This window comes from Monopterus albus, unplaced genomic scaffold (genome assembly GCF_001952655.1).
Source record: "Monopterus albus unplaced genomic scaffold, M_albus_1.0 scaffold50.1, whole genome shotgun sequence".
In the NCBI taxonomy this organism is placed as follows: Eukaryota; Metazoa; Chordata; class Actinopteri; order Synbranchiformes; family Synbranchidae; genus Monopterus; species Monopterus albus.
Window position 1 is genome coordinate 1,666,651 of NW_018127930.1, and position 25,366 is coordinate 1,692,016.

Genomic DNA, 25,366 nt, shown 5'->3' on the forward strand with positions numbered 1-25,366 from the left:
ACTTTGCCAATATACTGTGGCATTTTTCAGGACACAGAACACACTGGTGGTAGCTAAGCACTCATCCTTTCTGTTGTCAAAATACCAAAAGTTATCACATTTAAATGAGTCTTTTTTTCCCTTTTCTCGTGTCTGAGACTAAACAGAGAAAGTAAAGGAAAGACTCAATAAGTGACGTGTCGACCGTGGAACAAATCCAGGTATTTTAACAGCTTGGAACCAGGTACAACATAGAACGGGACACCAGTACCCACACTTAGTTTCAAGCCTGGCCCGTACCTGACTTGTTGATAGGTGATAGTGTAAGGCTTTAGCATAAGCAGGGTCTTTGAAGATATTGGGTACGGAGAGCTTTTCATCAATAGCCTGCATCTTAAGGCCCAGGAGGTGTCTGTCTATGGCCTGGCCACTGATTGCCTGTAAAGAGGGAAAGAACTCATTTATCTGTGGTGTTAGTCACTAGATGGAAACTAAGGACAAATGAGGGTTATTTTATATTTTGTTATTGTCAACAAGTAGCAGTAAAGACAATACAGCAACAATTGGAAAAGCATTTTAGCAACCTTTGCTCACACAAGAGGAGACTGTATTTGCTGGGGACTATTTTCCAGTGGGTATAAATCCACATTTGGTGCTCTTTGGCAGCTGTGTGTGTGTGGTACTGAGACACAAACTACAGTGTGTGTGTGTGTGTTCATGATAATGAAGAACATTAACAAAACCCTTTGCAATGGGTTTTGCACAACAATTTACTTGCACAGAGCAGGGGTTTTCAACTAACTGTGACCCAGGGACAACCATTCAGCACAAGAGGTAACCTGAGGACCACCGTTTGAAAACCCCTGGCACAGTGGAATAAGATGGATAAGAACATTAACAAAACCCTCTGCAATGGGTTTTGCACAACAATTTACTTGCACAGAGCAGGGGTTTTCAACTAACTGTGACCCAGGGACAACCATTCAGCACAAGAGGTAACCTGAGGACCACTGTTTGAAAACCCCTGGCACAGTGGAATAAGATGGATACACCCATTATACTTGTTAGTAATATAATACCTGCACAGAATATCACCAGACTTGTTTTTGAATCTCTGCCAAGCCTGCTGCTGTGAATACTCACCATATTAGTGTATGACTTGTGTGCTTTTACAGCTTTCTCCATTAGATCAAGCTTCTCTGTGTTCTGTCAAAAACAGGAAGACAAAAAATATCACAGCACATCTACACAGATCAGTGTACTGTTCTTGTTCACATGGATCACATTATTCACATTCACACTGTAGGTTGAAAAAGTATATGTTACACTCAAAAACTGTCTCAACACATGACACAGCTATGTATACATGTTATTTGAATAGCACTGCACGGTCACTGAAAGTTTAGGTTGGCTGATAAACCCAGTCTGATCATGTCTGAGATCCTGGGTTGTAATCTGAGATTGTCAGTTTATTGCCAAAATAGGTGCTGTCAGTGATGAACAGAACTAACTGTCCCTCTCATCTGACCTGTAGTCTGGGGTTATCAAATGCCTTGACAAAGGCAGCTGAGGCACTTGAGGCTGATCTGATTGTATCTGTACGACCCAGTCTGAACATACGCAGCGAGGCACTCTCATATGTGGCACAGCATCGCTGGTACATCCTGCCAAAACAAGAGGAGAGTCAGTGAGAACACTTCAGAGACTTTCACTGTTTTAATTTAAAGAGTCACTGGGGCCTGAGTGTATAAAGCTAAGGGTAGTTGCTGCATGAACTATTTTGTGTGTTTATATTTGAAAGAAAAACAAGAATGATGATTTGATCTCAGGTGATGGATACAACCACCTCTGTAGTCTAACCTGTGGGATCAATATTTTTTACATGAAGACTTTGATAATATTTTAACTGTGTGCAGTGAAGTTAAGTATTTGGGTCATGTCATTAATGACTGTTTGTCTGATGACGGGGATATATATCGGCAGTGCCGCATGTTGTATGTACAAGCTAATGTACTGGCACGGAAATTTGGTGCATGCTCGGTTGGAGTAAAATTGGCTTAGTTTAAAGCTTATTGTACTTCCTTGTACACTGCCCATCTGTGGTGTAATTATAAAAAGGGCAGTCTTCGGAAACTGTCAGTAGCTTACTAGCTAAGGATATTATTGAAAAAGCCTAGATGGACGGGTGCTAGTGAATTGTTCGTGTCATCTCGAATTAGTACATTTTCCGCTGTTTTAAGAAACCTGATGTTTAAATTTATTTGTCGGTTGAATGGTTCAAAAAAATCATATCATTTTATTGTTGACCAATGTTGCACACAGTGACATGCGTTTTACTTCTGTTCTCTGGAAACACTGCTATACCTGTCTTTTAAAGGGGCAGTAGTTTTATGGGTGTTCTTTTGTTCTCATTTTTATGTATTTTCTGTTTTTATTGTTTCATTTTAAACTGTTCTTTTATTGCTTTTATTTGTTTTGAACCTGGACCTTGAGTCCGTAATAAAGTGTCATTCATTCATTTACAACTTAGTTGCATTTGGTGTGAGTGCAAAGTGTAAATCAGTTCCATACAAAGACTGTCCATTTCCTCATGACTTGTCAACATCTCACCTGTAGTAGGCCAGCTGTAGTGCTATTTGGATGAAGGCATCAGGGCTCATCTTGTGGGCCTTTGGGACATTTTTCCCAAAGTGACTAAATACCATAACCCTCATATCCAGATCCTGGGCCAGCCTGCAGTGGAAGAAATGACAGTGAGACCCAGGATATCATAGAGCAACATTTGATATTTAAGAGATGTGATGTTTGCTAATTTAGGGTTACTGGTCTTTAACCCTTAAAAGCATGGTAGTTTTTCAACCACTCCTACTAAATGTATATTCAGGTGAGGTACAGGCCACTGAGTGTGGTTATAGAAGCTGCCCTCACGTGTTCATACTCTGCTTGGCCTCCTCAATGACCTCCTTGATCTCAGGCGTGATACTGAAGTGTAGTATCTGAGGCATGGGCAAAGGCACTGTGGGAGACTGCGCCATTTCTGGCTTCCTCCTGTTACCAAACGTGAGAACAGAAAGGTTTGAAAAGATTAACCTAAAACAAATGTAGTCAAAAACATTCTCTAGCATAACCATTACTAGAGCTGTAGTTAATAAAGTCAAGGGTTTTTATTGCCTTGCTGCTGGCCATAAAAGATGTTCTAGTAAAGAAAAAAAAGACCTACAGAGCCTAAATTATCTCTGACCTACTACTTACATGTATTCTACAACATGGTCGATCAAGGCCACAATGGGAGGGCCTTCAGCTGGGGCATGCTCATAGTTTGCACCACACATCCCATCTTCTCCAATAATAAACTGAAAGAAACATCAGAAACTATTAGAGAACAAAAGGCAAAACAAGAATGTGCACTAGATCCAGCCTGAGGAGTGTGTTTTGAAGGTTAAAGCAAGTCAAGTCCTTCAGGAGAAGTCCAACTCAGGTGGCAAGTTTTTTTAAGAACTAGGGCTGGGCAAGATAAGGCGTTATTTTCGCGTTAACACATTACTTAATGCTGAGAATTATTTTATTGCACATTAATGCAGTTTTGTTTATTACTATTATTACCATTTTGAAAGTCCGTTGCTTACTGGCTCTGAATACACATACAGACAAACCGTGGGCCACAGGAGGGGTGGGATATTGATCAGTACTGGCTTGGAATGGGGGTTATCACACGTCTCAACCAATGAGGGCGTTTGGGGTGGGCCTAAGGACTACAGTGACAGCATTACAACGTGCACCAACTGTTGCTCTCACTGGAGGCTACTGGACATCGCAGGGTAACCATAATTACCTCGGAGTTAAAGTGCATTATATTGATGAACTGTGGGAGCTGCATTCACATGCTCTAACTGTAATAAAAACAGAAGAGAGACATTTTGCTGAAACAGAGCATTTCATTCATGTTGCACAGCAGTGGAACGTTTCAAATAAAGTCAGCACACTTAGCACAGATAGTGCAAGAAATATGATGGCTGCTGCAAGACATCTGCCTTTTGAACACATCCTCTGTCTCCATTGTTCTGTCACGTTTCTCTGCAGAACAGTTTGACAATGTCCTGGTCAAATGCAGAAAGGTTGTGGACCGCTTTAAACATAGTGCTGCAGAATTAGAACAACAACAAATTGGACACCTTATGTGTTTAAAGTGTTTGCAAACCAAATGTTATTGCACTTTTTTCATATAGCAGTATTTTTAAAATAAAAGTGCACAATACACTACTTTTGAATTCATTATTGAATGCTGTTCATATCAATGCAGCTAATTGTGATTAATCCCCAAAAAATCATGCAGTTAACGCAATTAGGGATTTTAGTTGTTGCCCAGCACTAGTACGTTTATCATAATGACTAAATATATGCTCTATTTGTGAATTACCTCTTTATTGTGAAGGAGGACTAAAGGCTGTGATGTTGGGATCTATAACTCCTCAATGGTCTCCCAAGGCAAATTAGTTGCAGGCATAGGGCCAAACAAAGTGCTTTTGTAAGTTACTCAGAGTAACCAGGTATTTAGAGATTGCACTTACTTACTCCCTGTACACACACTATAGTAACCCAGTTACTGTAAAGCCCCATATACAGTACAGCAGCATTTCATTAAACAGATTTCTCTCCTATTCCCACAACTTATTTTGGATGTATGGCTCATAGATGTAAAATCTACCTTGACAAGGCAGTTTTCTGCTGTTTTTAACCCCCTACCCCAATTATAGTTTCCAGGTTTATCATTTACATGACAGTTAAGAAATCAGCTTAATGAAGAAAGGTGATGTAACCTGGTTACAGTGCATACAGAGCAAAGCAAGAAGAGGAAATCTGCAGGTCTGGGATGGGGAAGGTTTAGAGTATCAGGCCCTCTTGAACTCTGTAGACGAGGTCCTGGAGAGGACACCACCAAGAGCTTCAAGAGTTCTGCAACTATCTGAGCCAGTGTGGTGTTTTGTTACTGAAGCCTGTCATGGACTGTCTTTAACCAGCACCATGTTTGATCAAACACAGCCCCTGAGTTTTGTTCCAACTCTAAACAAAAAGTTGTTTAGAGTTCCTCACCAAAATATGGTTGCACTCTCTTAAATACAGTTTTGCTTCCTTCAGCACTGGTCCTCTGTAAAGCTACTAATGTCTTCCCATCCTCTGTTCCATAAATAACATTACCCTTATCTTCCCTTATCTGCCTCTCACTTTTCTTCATAACATACAGCTCCTGTGATTTACAGCTAAATCACTGATGTATCAGTGGACCTGAAGCAAGTAGTAAAATGTAAAAATAAGTTAAAATTGTAAGAATCACATCTGATGTTTTCACGTTATATTTGTTAAAAGTAAGTGTTGGGAAAGACAGACAAGCCTTATGCTCTCAACAGAACTAACATCTGTGGGAAACATTACATGAGCTATAACAACTGCTCTTTTACTAAAGAAAATGTGTGTGCGTGTGTTTGTACAATGCTTCTGTGGATCACCTGCAGGGTCTTGTCAAACCAGCGATTGCCACTGTTCCACTGGGCGCCTCCTCCGTGCAACATCTGGATGGCAGCACAGCTGCGGTGCGTCTCTTCAGACACTTGAGGCATTGCTCCATCCAGACACACAGTGAAGATGCTTCTCTGGATAGCTGTCACAGATTCTTTGTTGGTCTTATCTGGACACATTAAGTACACACACACACTAAGCAAGCTTACTGTTATTATGTAATCAGAGTGTAACAGTTTTTGGGATGCACAAGTTATTATAATTCATTTCAATTTTATTTTGAAATGACACTTGTCATTTAAATTCTACAAATGCAGTTATACCGAGTTCACACCTTCCTTTCATTAAAACTTTGGCTTTTGCTGGAGTTTAAAACACCACTTTCTCTTCATAGAAACCACTGTACAGTATTTATAAATTTCAACTATTTTAACAAAGGCTGAAACAAATTTGAATCTTGTGAAAAGCCTGCCTGTTTTTCCTGCTTCCAGCACTTCAACTTCGAGGACTGAACGTTCACTTGCTGCCTAAAATACTCCAAATACTGATAGGTTCTATTGTAATAAGATAATAAATGTTATTCACTTCACCTGTCTGTGGTCGTAATGTTATGGTTGATGGGTGCATATGCACATTCATGGAAGTTTTTTAATGTATTTAATCATGGATATGTTCTAGTTACTTCTTCCTATGGATTGTAGGAAGAATAGTGGTTACTTTGCAACAGCTAATGGGAGCCAAACAATAGCAGATCTGCCACCTCAAAGTCATTCTTCCTAGCACTCTGTACACGCTGCTGTTCAGTAGTTTGATAAGGCTCCAGCATCCTTTAGCTCAATGCCAGTTGTCTTAGCTCACCCTTGATGAGGTTGATGTAGGCCTTGCCCCAGGAATCGCGACGCAGGGTGGTGAGGATGCCAACAGGCTCTGTGGTGGTCTGTAGTGAAGCGTTGCAGATCCTGTCCAGCTGAACACAAAGCTGATCAACTGTCAGTGGAGTCCCATCGCTGTTGTACACATCCAGCACAAAGAACTGATTCCAATTGGAGAAAAGACAAAAAAAGGCTCAATTAAACTTTATAATCAACAACTCTCAGTTTATCAGAGGAAAGAACAGCTGTAGCTATTTAAAGCTGAACCAACAAGTCAAGAAAGAACAGCTATTTAAAGCTGAACCAACAAGTCAGACAAAACTAAATACTACAGTATTATTTATGGCCAACGATAGGTTTCTCAGAGAGAAACACCGAGTTCAGAAGCTCAGTATTTGTTGAATAATGACCCAAGAGTGTCTACAGAAACAAGTATCAAAAAACATGTTTATATTCCTCAAAGTGAGGCACTGCACAAAGTACATCAGTTTGGTTGTTTTGGTCCTAACACCATGCTTGTGCATTAAGGACATTTTCAGAATTATACATCAGACGTGCTTAAAATACCACTGAGCTGTTAAAAATCCAGCTTGTGCAGATTTAGTGTTTTCAGTATCAAACAGCTACAGCAGGAAATGACCTTAAGGTTATGTCAGGAAAACTTTTTAAAGTGGTCTCCTGGACTCCAAGACCTTAAGAAACCCAAAACAGACCTAATAAATTGTGAAAATAATCTTCAAAAACCTGAGGCCTGTATCATAAAGTGAGATTAGTGGGTTATCCAGCTGTCTCTGCACTTAACTCAGGTTTTTCTGATATCATGAAAGTATCACTTTTAATCAGATTGGATCACGACTACGACTTAACATGCTCCATAACAAGTTAGTAAACGATGCATCCACTCTGGGGTGTGATGGGTCTTGTGTTTTACCTCTGCTTCTTATTTTAATGTCTTTGTTCATCATCTGTGATGTAAAAACAGATGTTCACACACTTAGTGAAAGTAAAAGCGTGCATCCTGCTCATAGCTCAGTTATGATGTCCTAGATTACTGTTCCTGTTGAGCTGCTCTGGAACTGAATTCACTGAAAGTCAGCCTTGCAGTGGTTCTTCCATCACAGTTAGTTGTAAAATTTACATCCTGCCAAATCAACTGGGGTCAAATCAACTTGTCCACTGAGTCTTTTACTTTTAAAATAAGCACATTTTAATAGAACAGTGTAATATCTTTGCTAATCACAATAGCAGAAACAATTATATTTATTGGAGCCGTCCCTGGTAGGCTAGTGGTTAAGGCGCAGCCGGGTTCAAATCAGGGTTGCGTCAGGAAGGGCATCCGGTGTAAAACACGTGCCAAAGGTCAACATGCGAGTCGTCAGTGTGACGACCCCTAAACGGGAAAAGCCAAAAGTGACTTTCTATGTGTCCACTATGGGATTACACTAACAGCCTAATGAATGGTCCCAGTCCTCACTACACTACTCAGACTAGACTAATGAACATGTAGAGAATACCAACCATAGCCTGAACAACTCAGAGTACACTGTGCTTGTTGAAAACCAGTTCCATAATTCCTGGATCACAAATGTCAGACACAGTGAAGCCAGGTAACCCAAAGAGAGCCAGACCAAGTTGACCTTGCTGTGTGATACAGGCCCCTGGTCTCCAACTCAGCTCAGACACAGACATGTGATTTGGACCAGTGCTCCTCACCTGAAAGTTGTGTACTACAATGATGTGCTTTGGGGGCTGCGAGCTCTTGGCGTGGTTCACCACTGAGTCTCTCTTCAGGCCAGGGATACGGCAGGATGACAGCACCTCGTAATACTGGTTCATACATAGGGGCTTTCCTCCCAGGTACTCCACTGGAAGTGACTCACTGCGAAGTATAACACATACTAATCTGGATGCACAATACTTGATGCCCAGACAGTATTCCTGAATAAAAATCTATTAGTTAAAGAGAATTCTATAAGCATCATAGGCATAAAAATTGTGTTAAAAGGGCTTTATAGATGTTTTTCATTATGTTACATACAACTCACGACTCTTCAGAGAAACATATTTAATATTTCTGACCTAAGCAAATTTAAGAAGCATGACAATCGTTTCAACCAGCAGAAGAAAGCTTATGACAATTCAAACTGAAATGCATATTATTCAGCTGGGTCCTTAAGTATTGACTGTAGAGTAGATGAACATAAATACTCTCAGAAAGACACAACTGATACTTTTTTATGGTATGATGCATTTTTATATCACTACATTTCAAAATATATTACTTTACTCCTAGAATACAGACACTACAAAAAGTTGTGTGATGATTAAGCTCACATGCCTGGTAGAAGGATATCATTTTGAGCTCAGTACTCACTTGTCAATCATTGTCTTAAAGTCCAAAACACCAGCTATCAGTTTGGCAGCAAACCTAAAGACAGAGCATGAAATGTTAACTTGTATAAGTGATCATAGCACATAATGCATATGTGGTGGTAACTATGGCAAAAAGTGATGATGAGACATCCTCTGGAGCTGTTAAAACTTATCAGAAGTTTGGCCATTCCTGGGTAAATATGTTCCTGATTCTTGGGGCAAAAATAAGTAAATAAAAATAAAAACCTTGCAGCTAGCATTCTTCAGATATTCCAGGCTGTTTTACACACACACACACACACACACACACACACACACACACACACAGCATGTACGAGCAAGATGTACCCACAGATTTGCAATGATGTTCAAGTCAGGAGACAGTGAGAGCTGTTCAGAAGCTTCAGCTGGTGTTTCTTGAAGTAGTTCGTAGTGGATCTGGACATCTGCTTTGAATCACTGTCCTGCTGTAGAAGCCTTTCTGGACTGACTGCAGGACATTTACATCTAGAATTTGGTGATATTTAGCGGACTCCTTTCTTTCATCTGTGGCTCCTGTGCCACTGGCTGCCACATTCCCAAAACAGAATATTTTCACCCTTATGCTTAACAGTTGACAAAGGGGAGGCAGGGTTAATAAGTACAGATTTTTGCACATGCCACAATTACTGTACTATAGTGACATTAAAGTGCATTAATTACCATTTGAAGAAAGGCTGCCAGTCTATTTGCTGAAGGGGTAGGTTTTAATATTTTTTCCCCACTTTTTTAAGTTTGAAGATCAACCCAGGGGTACCCAAACCTTTGTATACAACTTCCAGTGAAATGTGTACATCCAAATATGAGCAAGACACTATCTGATATAGTGTGTTCAAATAGCTTCAGTCTGTCAATAAACACCAACTTTGTCTTCTAAAAAAGGTTAATCGAAGTTGTCAATGGGTAAAATATGTTTTAAAGCTGAAACTCATGACATCTTTTGGTTGTCTTAATTGCTCTGTGCCTGATCACCTTATTTGTCCCTGCTTATCCCTGAAGTTCATGCGAGGCAAGACCAACCCAGGATTTGAATGGACCACCACAGGCGACCGGTAGTCAAGATAAGCAACCTGCACCCACCACTCTGACAACTGTAAAAACACAGAGACATATTTATGGGCAGAAAATTGAAGTTCATTAAAAGGAAATTAAAAGTAGTAGTGTCTGCTTCATTTGAGTAGGAAATAAAAGCAAACTGGTGTGTCAGGAAAGCACTGTCTTACAGTCCAGACTAAATATTTGTACAGTTACACATTTTTTGTTCTTCAGAATCTGTGCTTCAGCTGATGAGAGAGGAAACCCATGCAGGCACAGGAAGAGCATGCACGATCCACAGCCAGAACCTTCATGCTAACCGTTGTTCCACCATGCCGCCCCTGATCGCACATGGTTTTCCATAAAATACTGAATATGGTTTGACTTCATGTGTATCTGTCCATTTCCTTTGGCACCCCTAAACCTCTGGCACTGTGTGTTAAGAGCTAGATCTCCCACACAGTTCCTTCTATACTGATGTAAACATCCTCAAAGCTGAGATTTCCATTGCCATTTCCATTATTTCCCATTAAATGTTCTCAAGCACAGAGACTGAATAACAAAAAATGTGTACATATTGTCAGGACTACATACTGTATTCCTACATCACAATACTTTTTTTTTTATCCAAAGTGCTCACCCAGTTCTCAGTATTGCTCGCTCTCTTTTCCAGGCCTCTCTGCAGTCTCTCTCCAATGCCTCCTGGTTTCTGAAATTCCTCCACCAGCTCTTTAGTGTGCTGCAGCTCATCCACCTCCACAATGGGCTCCAGAGCAGTAATGTACCGATCACAGGTCTGCTGCAGTGGTGGTACAGGCAGGTGGGGCAGGCTATTCTGGTGAGTGAGGTATCTGCCAGTGACCCGAGTAGGTGATACAGGTTTTACCAGGTGACAGGGTTTCACTAAGCCAGAGGGTTTTGCCAACCCCAGCTTTACCTGAGAGACAAAGGGGTTTAAATTAATAAAGAAACACGTCACCCAGTGCAGCGGTGTGTTTACCTGATGTGTTTTTAATTGCTCTTGAACAACACAGAGGTCTACGGCACAGACGAACAAGCTAATCCAGGACTGACACCGCTGACAAACATTAACTAGAGGGAATTCATTGTTGGTTTTACTCTCTGTATGGGGAGTATTAAAAATACTGTTAATATAGAAAATGACTGACCTTATTGTTTGCTAGACTTTTGTTTTAAAAATTCTATACAAAACATTTTTGTTTTTAAATGTGCTAAATAAACAAACTTTTTGTACGCTTCTTGTACATTTCACAAAACAACAAAACTAAAAATACAATATTTAAAAAAACAACAAAAGAGAAAATATGGTATTTTACATTTTAGAAAATGTAGGCAAACTTTTTCTTTTTGGCCTGTGTTTGGTGAAATGTTGTTGTGTTTTCATTAATGTGTTTAAAGAGTCTCAGTAAGATGTTGGGCTACGACCTGCCACCAGAACATCTTGAATCCTCATTGGCATTGATTCTCCAAGTCTCCAAACTCTACTGGAGGAATGGACCCCATTCTTCCAACAGATGTTCCCTCGTGTGATGTTTGGATGATGGTGGTGGAGACGCTAACATAGTGCACCAAAATCTCCTAAAGGTGTTCAACTGGGTTGAGATCTGGTGACTTTGAAGGCCACATCATATGAGTCACATCTTCATCATACTCATCAGACCACTCAGTGACCACTCCTGCCCTGTGGATAGGGGCACTGTCATCCTGGAAGAGACCACTCCCATCCAGATAGCAGTGTTTCATTGTAGGATAAAGGTGATCACTCAGAACAACTGTGAATGGATTTCCAGTGACCTTTCCCTCGAAGGGGACAAGTGGACCCAATATGACATCATCTCCATTTGTCACGTTTCTCCACTCATTTATTCAGGTTTTTCCTTAAATTTGTCTCTCGTCTATATGTCCCTTTTAAAAGCTCCGGTAGAGGGCAGTCTGTGCTCACTTTCCTCTTGAAAACAGTGAGGAAACATAACCAGGCCACTACCAAAAATTAGTTTGTTCCTATGTCACGTCGATTTATAATAAATTGTGACAGCTGTTACAGCCTTGGCGGGTTCCTGGATTGTCGTTTACGTTATGTCAAATGATATCCCTTCTTTAAACATTTTTATTCCAAGCAGATGTGTTTGCCGAATAGAAAATCCAATCTGATGACCAGTAACATTACCGTACTTTTACGATATGTTATCTTCTCTCAAGGCACAACACTTTCAGGGACAACGCTAGAGCAAATAAAGGTGAATAACATTGTCTATGTCAAGCTAGTCCTCGGTATCTTTTAGCCTTTCATAACCTTGGCTAGCCACAAATAACCTTTGACCCAGTTACTCTGGCTCTAAACTAACGTTGCTTCAGTCCATTAAAGTTACGAGCTAGCTAACTTTGCTAACTGCTAGTTAGCAAACATTGCTAATCAAAATCACCACTAGGGCCGTCTCATGTCGGTGACAGTAGTTATCAAGTCAGTGTGTAATTAACTGTTACTGTCAGCTAAAGCTGGCTTTTGGACAGAGTATATTCGTATAGTCAGCTGACGACCCGTTACTCACCATAGCTCTGCTGCAAATGCCCCACATTCTGCAATCAGAAAAACTCCCCCAAATCAGGTCCGAAGCTCAGTCCAATATAAACGTTTGGCTTTTAGCTAGATGTACTAGCTGTCTCACTACAGACAGTCTAGAAGCAGACAACTTCACACCGGCTATACAATGCAATGGCTGTATAAGGCTAGTAAGCTGTTTACACCGGTGTCCGGATGTCATGGGGATAGAGTGGGTGCGACCAGAGAGTGATGTGTACATGCACGGTCTACACTTCAATAAATGGATACTGAGCTAAACAGCGTCATGCATAATATATTGCACATATTTATCATAATACATTACAGTGACAGAGAGACTAAACAGGATTACACAAGGCGTACTTTTATGTGATACTTTAAGTGCATTTTGGTAATAACGCTTTTGTGCGTAAGTAAGGAAGTGAATCTCGAATGCCTGACTTTTATTTATTTATTCATGTATTGTGTCACTAGGAAAGAAAGTGGTAGAAAAGGAAAAGGTTTATTTTATTAAGCTACAAACTAAAGAAGTGATGTAGTTTATTTTGCGAACAACAGGCGGCAGTAGTGAACCACCGCAGCTTTAAATCTGCCTGAAACCCATGAAGAGGACTGACAGCCTTCGCCATGGCGGAAACAGATCAACCGTCAGGTAAAGCGCGGCTGAAGGCTTCAGCTCAGTATTCATAAGTTCTGTATCATTTTTGCTGTTATGCTGAAACATAGTATCTTTTGCAAGTAGCTTACACCACAGTACTGCATGGGTCATAGAGCAAATTATCTTTATTTGATAGATAAGCCCGGAAGGCTTCTTTTTCCAGGCAAAGCTATCATACGATATGTTTTACTGTCCGGGAGGATTAGCTAGCACATAACTTAGAGTGAATTTACAGGAGCCAGTTTCCAGTGGTGCACCACTGCATTTCAGTCATTTATTAAGAACATAACAGAACAGACTCTATATAAATGTCTTGGGGGGGGTTCAATTAATCAATTCTTACACTTTACAAACGCAAATTAGCCTTACACAAACACTGACATGATTAACGAATTTAAGCAGAAGCAGATTCTTCTCAAATTAGTTAAATTGAAAACGCCTGACAGGTGTTTTAGCAGGTGCATATAAATAGGTCTTTCAGTGTGACGTCTGTCTGATGGTGCCTGACGAAGATCTTGTATAGATGGAAACGTTACTGCTGTTGAATTCAATTATTGGGAGCTTAATACAGTGTGTGAATTTTGTTTGGTTTTTCCCTTCAAGCTGTTGGTTCAGCACCTGTACATTTTTATGTGCATGTTCTCTGTTCTTTAACATATTTAAATAGTCATATTTATCAACATAATTCTTTGTGTTCTAATTAAATGGCTACTCCAGCAATTTAATTGTCTGATAAAAATGTAAAGAGACATAACCTCATAAATAATACACCCCATGTTTCCCCATACTACTACTACTCACTCTTCTTTCTGTTAGACCTTCCCTGCCTTGTACTTATTTGGAAAGCCTACATTTAGCTACCACAAAATTATGAGTTGTTTTTTGTTTTGTTTTGTTTTTTTATAAAAATCCATATTTTAGGATCCACCCCTGAGGATGAAGCACCTGAAGTCACAGCCAGTGTCACCTTCATGGTGCCCAAGAAAGAAATCAGCATGGTGCCTGACATGGGCAAGTGGAAACGCTCTCAGGTAGGTTCCTGCTTGTGGTTGTATGGCCATATTTCATCATCCTGAAGATTTTTGCCTGACTTGCCATGTTCTGTACAAAAAGCACCTAACTACATAAAGAAGAGGGTCAGAAATGGCATGTAAGCCTCACTCACTTAATCTACTGGTGTCTTATGCACCTCTCTTTTTTTGCAGGCATATGCTGACTACATGGGCTTCATTCTGACACTGAATGAAGGTGTGAAGGGAAAGAAGCTTACATGTGAATATAAAGTGTCAGAGGTATGTCATCCTTAACATAAGACTGTTTACTCAGGGGCATAATGTAAAAGGCTGTCAACTTGTAGTGACCTGGAAAGTTGGTTAGAAAGCTTCTCATTTGTGTTCTCTGTTGCACACTAATGCCTCTTAGACCCATGCCCTTGTTTTTAGGATTCACTTTCCAGAAGTAGTACCATGGTTAAGATGTGAAACTAGCATTTTCTAGCTACCAGAGCTTTCAAATACACTAAGTTTTCATGTCTTGCCACTGCTCAGTCACTGGATAACATTAGTGAGCCTTAGGTTACTATAATGGTCTGTCAGAGTTAAAAGTGAGCCAGCTCTGTAGTACTGGAAAAATTGAGTTAAGCTGGCCACACCATTTATTAATATTTTATTTTAGCCTGTTGTATTTCGCATAAATGTGGCTACTGCAACTCACACAAAACAACAAAAGCTATTGTTCAAGTGGTAGATAAAGAACCTCAACAAAAGCTCTGCAAGCCCCCTTCAGGTTTCCAAATACACAAGATTTTTACATAAATAATTTCAAACACATCTCTTCTTTCATGTAGAGTCAGACCCTAAGTAAATACAAGAAGTACCTGCCATGAACGGCCATGATGGTTAAATGGACAGGAATCTACATCCCACGGCTACTTGCTGCTTCACCTAACCGCCCTGCCATACTCATCCACACACACTGGTTTGTTTACATGTGTGAGGTCGGCTTTCACTGAACTTATAGTGACTTCAAAGAAAACGGTTCTATGTTGAATAACAACAAAACATGACAAATTTAGCCAAGTGTTAATATTATTCAAGCCACTAATTAAACATTTATATTAAAGGGCTACTCCAGCTATTGATAATGTGCCTTCATGGAGTTGGTCAATGAGAGAGAGATTTAAGCAAGACTGGTCAAAGTGGAAGCTATAGTGGCTGAGACATGCTGAATTTCTTTACCCTTGTCAAGCTCTAAAGGTACTGGATCCTACATTTCCTATAATGCAAAGACCTTCCTGCCTGGTAATCACCCTCAACTTTTCGGGTCCAGTTTGTAACAGGCTTTCTGTGATAATGGCAATAAAGAGAGTGCAAAATTTTAAGTTCACTGCCACAGAATTGCAGGACACTTGCTTCTGTGTCTGAACTGTAGTAGGATTTCTAAGGAGACAATTTCCTGTTACCTCCGAGCACTTATTTTTATTCCTCTGTGCCAGAAATAGCTGTGGCTGGAGGCATATATTAGGGTTGTCCATCCACCTGTCTGTCCAATTTTATTTAACCTCATACAGTGCCTTGCGAAAGTATTCGGCCCCCTTGAACTTTGCGACCTTTTGCCACATTTCAAGCTTCAAACATAAAGATATAAAACTGTAATTTTTTGTGAAGAATCAACAACAAGTGGGACACAATCATGAAGTGGAACGAAATTTATTGGATATGTCAAACTTTTTTAACAAATAAAAAACTGAAAAATTGGGCGTGCAAAATTATTCAGCCCCTTTACTTTCAGTGCAGCAAACTCTCTCCAGAAGTTCAGTGAGGATCTCTGAATGATCCAATGTTGACCTAAATGACTAATGATGAATGCCTTAAGGGAGCTTTCTTCAAATTTTGCCACAAATGTCCACTTGGACTCAAGAATGAACTGATTAGATTTTGGTGGTCAAAGGTCAAGGTTGGTGACCTCACATCTGTCCCATTCCTGTGAATAGGACTAGTTTGCAGAGGGCATACAATCATGAAGCGCTAATTCTATGTCTGCATCGCTGATTACACAGTGCATTTGCTGTCTTTAACCTGTATTTGTGTTTATGCTATCAGATGGCATCACTGTGTAAAATAGTGTTTTGATCTACGTCTCAGTACAGCAGCACAGGAGATGCGTTCTCCTTTAAACAGCATTTATGTTTCATAAAACAATCACTTTTTCTACAGTACTTGGTCTTTGTCTGAGAACAAACTCTTCTGCTATATTGAACAAAAAATAAGTGATCACAGAGTCTGTCTGATTATACCAGCGATGTCTGTACCAGGTGCATTGATTTATTGGCTCTTTCTATTTATGGTCATTAAAACTATCATGAGGATGTTTATTAGCATAAGAGTCAGTTACAGTTTTGTTACGGTTGTCATATATGATAGACAGTGGAGAAGTTACTAGACCTTCTGGGGACTCTGGACCAATGGATAAATGAGACCCCTCCTGTTAACCAGCCATCACGCTTTGGTAATAAGGCCTACAGAACCTGGTATGCTAAACTAGACCAGGTTAGTACACACACACTTTCTCATACACATTCATGCATATGGCCACATGCTCAAGTGAAGCCTTGCAGCTTACAGGTGGTGTGTGTCTGTGTAGGAAGCGGAGTCCTTGGTGTCAGCAGTGCTCCCTGCTGACAAATGCGCTGCAGCTCCAGAGATAGCGGTCTATCTGAAAGAGTCTGTGGGGAACCCCACCAGGATAGACTATGGAACAGGTAACATTGCTTTGTATTCATGTTTGTTTCAGTTCAGTACAGGAGTTCTATACAAAACACCTTAGCAGAACTTATGAGACAAAAAATTTGGCAGTTCATGAGATAGGAAGGGGAAACAAAAGTTTCTTGCTTGGCTCAAGTTCTGAGATTTTGTGCCTCTACTAGGGGAAGGAGTTCGATAGCATTTTCTCAAATGTGAATCTGCTTATTGAATCTAAATCCTGTTGAGTCTCTTATGAAAACTACTTAGGTAGCTAATTTGGTGGGGTATTAAGATATCAGTTAAATCTGGTATGTTCAAAAAAGTTTAATAAACTGTTCATTTAGTAACAAAACCAGTTTTTTTGTGTAATAACTGATGTAACTTGGTCATTTTAATTGTGATTTAGGGGTAATGACCAGACAGCTGGATCCTACCCCTGATAGAATCCACATTAATTAACTATCGAACCTAAATCCTGGTCATTCTGCTGTGCTGAAAGCCTTGTAGGATTTTAACCACATATTAGATAACAGCTCTGTGCCATTATTAACCCTGCCCTGAGCTAAAGTGAAAGTAGCAGTTTTTTAATCATTCTGTGAATATCAGTTAAAGAGCCCATGGCATGCTTTTCAGTTTTTTGACTTATCTACAATGTTACAACGATGACTTATCTTTAAAGTGACCGAAAGCTCAAAAAGGTGTACCTATGTTGTACTTCTGTGCAGAAGCAACTCAGTTTATGCAAACTTGCTGGTGAGGCTTTTTTCCCCCAACTTTGTAAAGTCTTGCACAATAGTTTAAGGAATTCCTTGAATGATCATAATCTTCAGGCAGTGAGCAATTCATGTGAGCTTGCCTGACATCCACTGGTGCCATATTAAAAGCGGGATTTTTCAACTACATGTGTGTTTTGTGGATGCATTTTTACCTCCTGCTGCTGCACTGTGACCAGAGGATGTGGTGAAAATTGAAAGGTCTGAGCTTACTGCATATCCGGGAATGTTCCTGACCGGGTGTTAATGTGGCGTGAATGGAGTGGCTGGAAATCTACGATCAGCCGGCCGGTGAATGATCAACTCATCGATGCTGGATTCCCCTGTAGCACAGTAGCTGTTTGTTTTGACTGTTTGAGGCCAGTGTGTCTGCCACAAGTGATGTGTTGCCAAAGAATTTGTGATTGCAACAATTTTCCTAGAGAAGTGGTGCATTATCTGACAGAAATGCAGGGGTGCCAGTATTTTTGGCCATGACTCCATATGTTAGACAAGTGCAATGCCACACTGCAATTGCTTTATTTTTGTGCAAAGTAGCTTGACCCAGATCATTACAAAATCAGCAGCCATTTATTCCTATAACAAGACTCGCAGCTTAATTATTGTTTTTAGTTGATGTGTTAACAGAAAGCAAGGTTGTAATGCTGTTTAAAAAAAAAATTAAAAATCATTCAGTTCGAATCAACATTTTTATCTACACGCAGGTTATGTTGATGTTTTTGTGTGTTTGTTTTTCAGGTCATGAAGCTGCTTTTGCTGCATTCCTCTGCTGTCTCTGTAAGGTTGGAGCTCTCAGAGTAGATGATCAGCTGGCTATTGCTTTTAAAGTTTTTGACAGGTGAGCTGTTGCCGCTGTGGGTTTCAACATGTTAAGTGGAACCAAATAATGTCATTGATCTCTTTTTGGTTGCAATATTGGTTGATTGCTCCAAACTGAAATATCCCAACAACTGGTGGATGGATTGCCATGCAATTTTGTGCAGACATTGTTGGTCTCAGAATATGAATCCTAATAATTTTGGTGATTCTCTGACTTTTCATACAAAGTCATTATCAGATGAAAATCCCAGTTTGTCCAGTACTTTTTTGGTTTATCTGTTTTAAGGGTTTGTATTTTCTTTACAGTCAGCATTACAGGCTCACAGAGCCACTAGTGTAGTTATAGATACTTGGGCTGTGTTGGAAATTATTTCTCTTCATTATAAGTAATTTATTTCCCCTCTGCTATGTGTCTTGAGTTTGAAGTGTGAAATTTATTAAATATACAGTGTTGTCAAAAAATTTCAACAATGGAACTGAGGAATGTAGTGTCTGTGGCATGTATGACTTTCTGCACTGCATCTCACACAATGCAGTGTTGCATTATTATATTTCCACAGTACGATACTGCATCTATCATTGGTGACACAAAATTGTCATAAGCATCTGAAAATCATTTTGCTGCTCACTATAGAGCAAGCTACTGAGTGTCTGTATATAGGGAATAGTGCCTGAGTAAACACAGGAGCCATTTTGAACACGGGTAATGTCTTGTTCACACAGTATATGCAGTAGGATCTAATGGAGCATTGTTACAAACATTTATATTTTTTACCCTGGGTCAGCTGTGGCCATTGTGACCATGGATCATGCTTCGTTTCTAAGTGTGTTGTTTGGGGCACATTATTTCCTAAAAAATGACTATTGCTTGTCTTTGAAGCCATCTGAAAGTAAACGCAGAAAATAGCCCCCTCCTTTCCCTAATTAGTTTTTTTTTTCTTCAATGTATACCAGACTGCAAAGAGTTGAATACACCCTCATACACACAAACCAAATGTAAAACCCCCGACCATATGCCTCCTTTGTAAATATGTCTTGTCTTCTCTGTTATGTCCTCTGTCCTGTAAATGTGCTAGTTTGTGTTGCATAAAAAAAGAGAAACACAGTATGAAATGTTTTTATTTTTTCCCCAAACGCCCCTGGGTGAGCTATTGTAGCGAGCTGAACTGATATTATGATAGTAATGTTGCGTATTGGGTTGTTTTGGGCAGAATTGCTTTACGCCGTTTTGCATGAATGTATGGCAGGACCTGATTTGTCAGGTATTTAATTTGACATTAACTAAAAACTGACATTCACATTTGATTAAGTTGAAACTTTTTCTCAGTTGCATTATATTGTACTATATAATGATAAACTGCACATAACATTATTGCAGGTTGTCACTTTATCCACACCACCTCCAGCACAATACCTGTAATCTGACCCTCTTGTCACATCCTCCTCTGTGTGTGTGTGTTTTCAGGTATCTCTTATTAATGAGGAAGCTACAGAGGACCTACAGAATGGAACCAGCTGGAAGCCAAGGGGTGTGGGGACTGGATGATTTCCAGTTTCTGCCCTTCATATGGGGCAGCGCCCAGTTTATAGGTAAGAGCCTCACTACATCAGGTCAATAAAAATAGAAAAACCCTGTCAGAGCTGTCTGTGTATCCCTCAGACAGCGCAGAGTAATGGATGCTGGAACATGTAGGCATATGATGTTGGTGTTACTTTCAGAATGGGGAACAAAAGTGTAATTTAACTTCAGAACTTGACAGAGTGCAACTGATTGCCAGAGTCCCCGTTTTAATTGTAACATCCTAAGTTCACTTTCGTAACAAGTTGTAACAAGTGGCACAGTAGCTGGTGGGAATGGATCACACACTTTAATAACTATCACTTGCTTTACCCAGCTGTAGTTTAACATTAAATCTGTGAGTGCAAAAAACAAAAAGTCATCTTCTTTGTTGCCCAGTGAATAGGCCCTGCTGCTTGATACTGTCTGTACATTTATGCTTGGCCAAAGGTGGTTTTGTCAACTAAGAACCACCAACTTATCATTTTGATGGAATAGAAGAATGGACCTTGAGACCTGCAGCAGTAAAACTGATTTGGCAGAGTTTGGATCATACTCAATTGGGTCTCAGTTACTCAAAACCAAGTGAATTGGTGAATGCCTCTTGTTTACACTACAAATACAGAGTTGTAGTTTTTGTAAATAATTGCAATTTCAAAGGCAGTCAGTTTTTATTTAAATAAAAGAAAAATCACAATTTGATATTTTCTAAAAATCATTCAATGGCTTCTTCTCTTCAAATGTCCCAGTAAGTCATGACAGTGAGCCTGTAAGCACAATACAAGAACCCTGAAAGTGAAGCAGCTAAATGCAATTCAGCCATCATACTTTACTATGTACACTTGTGCTTTTTTTTAAATCACATGTCAAAATGTGAAAGTGTGAAAAACGTCTATAAAATGTGTCTGAGGGTTTTTGATATGTAGAAACATACTAATAATAATGAGACAAAATTAAGGCATATAATTTATCACAAGATGGTGTCAACTTCAGAAACAGGAAAAAGAAAACCAATGTCATACATTTAAGTGTGATTTGGGGCATTCTACAACGGTAACAAATTTGGGTACATGGAATAATCAAAACCAGATTTGTAATGGCTATACAGTATATTCAGTTTGCTCTCTCTTTCTGTGAAAGCAGCAGCAATGAATAAGAACTAAAACGACAACAAAATGTCCCTGTTGTAGTTCTGTTCATCCCATGCAGTGGTTAATGTTCACATTTAAGACCATGTTACACTGATAAATGTTTAGTCTGTGCATCTCTGCAGTGCTAGGAGCTGAGTTTGAACTGTAGGTCTGACCTCATTTAATGGGAGGTGAATGGTGACACCTAGTGGTCAACATGTGCACTTACACCTGAATCTTCTCCAGATCACCCCACAATTGAGCCTCGCCACCTCCTAGAGGAGAGAGTGGTGAACGAACATCACCCAGACTACATGTTTCTGGACTGCATCAAGTTCATAAATGAGGTGAGAAAATGAAACGCCTAACAAAAAACAAAATACCTGGCTTTGTTTTCCTTAGGCAAATGAGAGTTGATACATTATTTTTTATGAGGCACTTGTGGTTTCTGTCTGTATTGTCATACCTGATTGTTACTATTTGTTATAGTAGCCAAAGGCACAGCAAGCAGTCAAAATACCAGGACCACAGTTTAATGCATTTCAGTACAAAAGTAATGCAGTACATCCTTGAACCACAGGATAAGCATCTGTTTTTGGTAGCATGGTACCACACTCTACAATACCTTCAAACAACTCTAATTAGTATTTGTATATTTATTGGAAGGTACCAATTCACTTTATCTTTCCTCACTCCACTTTCATCTAAGATGGTATCTTCCAGCTTCTGACTGGCTGAACACACCTGAGCCAGATAATCAGCAGCAGGTCAGGCAGGGATAGTTGGAAAACAAGCAGGACAGTGGCCCTCGAGGACTGAAATTGGCCACCCCTGAACTAGAGAGACAGACATTTCCCTCAGGAGTTGGTGAAGAGCAAAACAGAATTGTTAGAATGATTACTGGACTTGTATTCATTAGGTGGACTTGAACACAAATACAACTCCAAATGAATGCTGCTGTGTCAGCTGGATTTGTTATCATGCAGCTTTTTGCAATAGCATCTGTATGCAATAAGATGACAACATGCCACCGTTTGCTTTAAACCTTGTTGTACACCCCCCTAGTGGCCAAAGATTATTGCAGAAGAATTCAGACACCCTCTCTTTTGTCTGTTGTATATTGATATTTTTTGTTTTTGTGGGCAAGTTCACCCTAATTACAAAAATAGCTTCTCACTTAGGTTTATTGATATTTTTGGATTAAGATGTTTTGAGATCAGCCTCTGAGATTTCTTCCTCCGTCTCAGTCCAGTGGAGGATTTGAGTTTGTTTGTAGTGCTCACTGCCTTGAAAACCAAACCAACTGCAGCTAAGCAACTTTTGATCCCTTAGCTTTTGGACACTTAGCACTTTGTAGTAGTGTTCATATTTTTAATTTAAAATTGAATGTACTGAAGCATAAAGTCTGGAAAACAACTGTCCTAACCCAAAATAATTCACAAAACACACATTTGACAGTTTTTTTTTGTTTGTTTGTTTTTGTTTTTTTGAGACTACAATTTCAGTAGAAAGTAGTTCCACTAAAACCTCTTGTCAGATACTACAGTATGATTTTTGTAATATTTTGGTAAACCATTCCCTTTAAAACTTTAACTGTTTTGGATACTCACCTTAGTTTCAGATCATTGTCAGAGGAAAAAAAAAACAAAACAAAGGAAGCCAGAGGACCTTTTGAGGTAGACCCAAGAAACCTACATATCAGAAAGTGAAGTTTTTAGCTACAAGTTAAAAAAGTCTAAATTCACAGTAAAGGGGTTAGTTTTGTCAGGAAACATGGCATCATTCATCACTGGGTGACTTCCAAATGTGGTCTGCTGCCCCCTAATGAAGATTGCCCTCGCTGAAATATTTAAAGTTTGTATTTTTCTTGCTGTACCCTTATGTTTACTTTTTAAATTGGTCACTTGAGAGATTTAAGATTTTTATTTGCCAGTCTAGGCATATAGGAATTCTTGTGCAGGGCTCTCCTGGAGTCAGGTAAGGAGTTTAAAGCCAAAAGAACAAACGCCTAGTCTAAGTATAAGATCACCCACGAGTACAAAAAAACAAGAATAGCCAAGAATACAAAATGGCTGATAAAAGTGTGGATACAGGAATAAGATGGCAGGTAAAATATACCACCATATATTTAAAATACTGACATTACACACGGTAAAGCATGTATATATTACTTATTTAGATATTTTACATTTTGTAGTGATTTAGCTGTTATTAAACTGGCTGACCTAGCTGAATGTGGGTTTGTTAAGGAGGAGGAAGATGAGGAACAGGCAGATGGATTCTGTTGGTAGAGTGCCAGAGCAGGAACCGTGTGCTTTGTTTTTTGGAGGAAAGGGATGGGAGGAAAATGGAGGAGGGCGTTGGTGGAGCACCTACATCCCTTTCCTTCTTCCCACTCTCTCTCTCACACACACAACACAACACAACACAACACACCACACCACCTTCCTTCTTTTTCCTCTTCCTACTCCTGATGTACTTAAAACGATGCTGCAGGTGTGTCAAGAAGGGCCTCTCTGGTTCTCCTCATCCTTTCTGTTTTTTGACTTTTTTCATTTTGTTGACTTTATTCTTTCATTTATGGAGATGTGCTTTAGAGCTTAAGCAATTAGTCGGTAGCAAAAATGCCAAACATTCTCTGGTTCTAGCTTTTCACAGATGAGGATTTTGCTGCAGCAGGGATAGGGAGACTGGTCATTGCTTCATTCTGCTCTCCCTCAACAAAGTACAGAGATATAATCACCTTTATTTGGCCAAATATGTTACACACACACAAGGAATTTGTTTCCGGTACAGAACCAAGGCAGCCATCTGCGGCACCAACTCACACCGATGGCTCTAACCATCAGGGGCAACTTGAGGGTTCAGTGTCTTGCCCAGGGACACTTCAACATGTGGACTGCAGGCACCGTGATTCGAACCTCCAACCCTCCGGTTGGAAGGCAATTGCTCTACCCACTGAACCCCAGTCACCCACAAAGAATCAAAGAAAACATGCTTTGAAGCATGCAGTACCTCAGACATGGCTCAAGGTTCACCATCCAATAGGACAGTGGCCCTAAACATACAGCCAAGTCAATGCTTGAGTGGCTTAGGAACAATTCTGCCAATGTCCTTGGCCCAACCTGGACTTTAACCTAATTGAAAATCTCTGGATAGACCTGAGAATGGCTGTTCACCAATGGTCTCCATTCAACCTGACAGAACCTGAGGATCTCCAGAGAAAAATGTCATATCTCCAAATCCAGATGTGCAAAGTTTGTTGCATCATACCCAAGAAAGATTAAGGATGTAATTTCTGCTAAAGGTACCTCAACTCAAAGTACTGAGTAAAGGATCGGAATACTTTCAAATGTGATATCAGTTTTTCCCTTTTTAATAAATTTGCTACAATTTTTAGGTTTTCACAATGTCAATGACATATTTTGAGACTAGATAAGGGGGAAATTTTTAGCATAAACCTTATTCAGACCGGGTTTCCACAGTGTTAGACAAAAAAAAAAAAAAACAGCCCTCTTTAGTCATTTCTATGGGGGATTGCGTTCACTGCAGCTGACACCAGCACCGCAGTGGGATCCGGCAAAACGATGCAACCTCCCGTGGCAAAAAAAGTTGGATCTGGTCCACTTTAGCTGCTCCAGATGGTGACATCATCTGGCAAAGCTGCTAGATTGACCAGTCACATGCGGGGGACGGTAGATGCCCACAGAAAGAAAGATTGACCAGTCACATGTGGGGGACGGTAGATGCCCACAGAAAGAAGAATCTTTTGTTTACCTTGTTACCGTGAGCATTCACTGCTCTTCACTTTCAAATTTGGGTCACAGGTAATGCACCATAATGGCACGCAATGCATTTCTTGTTGTTTAGTGTACTAGATGTTGGTGTTCTTATTTCAGTGCAGATGCACTGGTGATAGAATTGGTGCTAACAAAGAGTAAGCTACGTTAGAAACATGGCTAACAAAAACGCAATGGAAATGTGAAAGAAGCCACGTCAATTTGTCGACGTGGCTTCCGACGTGGCTACCTCATAACTGTTCGTAATGAAAGATATCTCCCAGTCCTTTTAACCAGGAACTCAGAGAGACGAGGCGGACCACTTGCATATAAAAAATAGCCGTGCTGGTTTACTCAAAAGATCACAGGTAAAATTAACATTACACGTCCAGGTATCTTCACCTCCAATACTGCACGCAGGCAGACTGAGAATGAAAGACCCCGAACCCAACAGGCCTGTACATTATATCTGGTTTGGGCTAACCCCATTCTACACAGCGACGTCAAACCGTG

At 39.9% G+C, this 25,366-nt stretch overlaps 2 protein-coding genes across 3 annotated transcripts in view; one reads left to right on the forward strand and one right to left on the reverse strand.

Moving 5' to 3' along the window:
- The window catches only part of crata (carnitine O-acetyltransferase a), a 14,072-nt gene extending 1,431 nt beyond the window's left edge, over nucleotides 1–12,641 (reverse strand). Inside the window, exons 1-13 of the mRNA XM_020601048.1 lie at nucleotides 12,383–12,641; nucleotides 10,453–10,749; nucleotides 9,750–9,868; nucleotides 8,740–8,793; nucleotides 8,079–8,244; nucleotides 6,352–6,526; nucleotides 5,484–5,662; nucleotides 3,232–3,332; nucleotides 2,908–3,027; nucleotides 2,590–2,712; nucleotides 1,508–1,643; nucleotides 1,123–1,185; nucleotides 280–417 (exon numbers count right to left, since the gene is read on the reverse strand). Of these exons, the coding sequence (XP_020456704.1) occupies nucleotides 280–417; nucleotides 1,123–1,185; nucleotides 1,508–1,643; nucleotides 2,590–2,712; nucleotides 2,908–3,027; nucleotides 3,232–3,332; nucleotides 5,484–5,662; nucleotides 6,352–6,526; nucleotides 8,079–8,244; nucleotides 8,740–8,793; nucleotides 9,750–9,868; nucleotides 10,453–10,749; nucleotides 12,383–12,409 (1,698 nt within the window). The 5' untranslated portion in view covers nucleotides 12,410–12,641. The remainder of the gene's footprint in view (nucleotides 1–279; nucleotides 418–1,122; nucleotides 1,186–1,507; nucleotides 1,644–2,589; nucleotides 2,713–2,907; nucleotides 3,028–3,231; nucleotides 3,333–5,483; nucleotides 5,663–6,351; nucleotides 6,527–8,078; nucleotides 8,245–8,739; nucleotides 8,794–9,749; nucleotides 9,869–10,452; nucleotides 10,750–12,382) is intronic.
- Nucleotides 11,835–25,366, forward strand: part of ptpa (protein phosphatase 2 phosphatase activator) — a 20,797-nt gene continuing 7,265 nt past the window's right edge. The window contains exons 1-9 of one of the 2 annotated variants that reach the window (XM_020601045.1): nucleotides 11,835–12,070; nucleotides 12,952–13,045; nucleotides 13,973–14,082; nucleotides 14,257–14,343; nucleotides 16,474–16,599; nucleotides 16,694–16,811; nucleotides 18,306–18,405; nucleotides 19,852–19,976; nucleotides 21,321–21,421. In XM_020601045.1, coding sequence (XP_020456701.1) covers nucleotides 13,021–13,045; nucleotides 13,973–14,082; nucleotides 14,257–14,343; nucleotides 16,474–16,599; nucleotides 16,694–16,811; nucleotides 18,306–18,405; nucleotides 19,852–19,976; nucleotides 21,321–21,421 — 792 coding nt within the window. In that variant the 5' untranslated portion in view covers nucleotides 11,835–12,070; nucleotides 12,952–13,020. Of the gene's footprint in view, nucleotides 12,071–12,938; nucleotides 13,046–13,972; nucleotides 14,083–14,256; nucleotides 14,344–16,473; nucleotides 16,600–16,693; nucleotides 16,812–18,305; nucleotides 18,406–19,851; nucleotides 19,977–21,320; nucleotides 21,422–25,366 lie in introns of those variants that run through there. The other variant, XM_020601047.1, reaches the window with a different exon arrangement.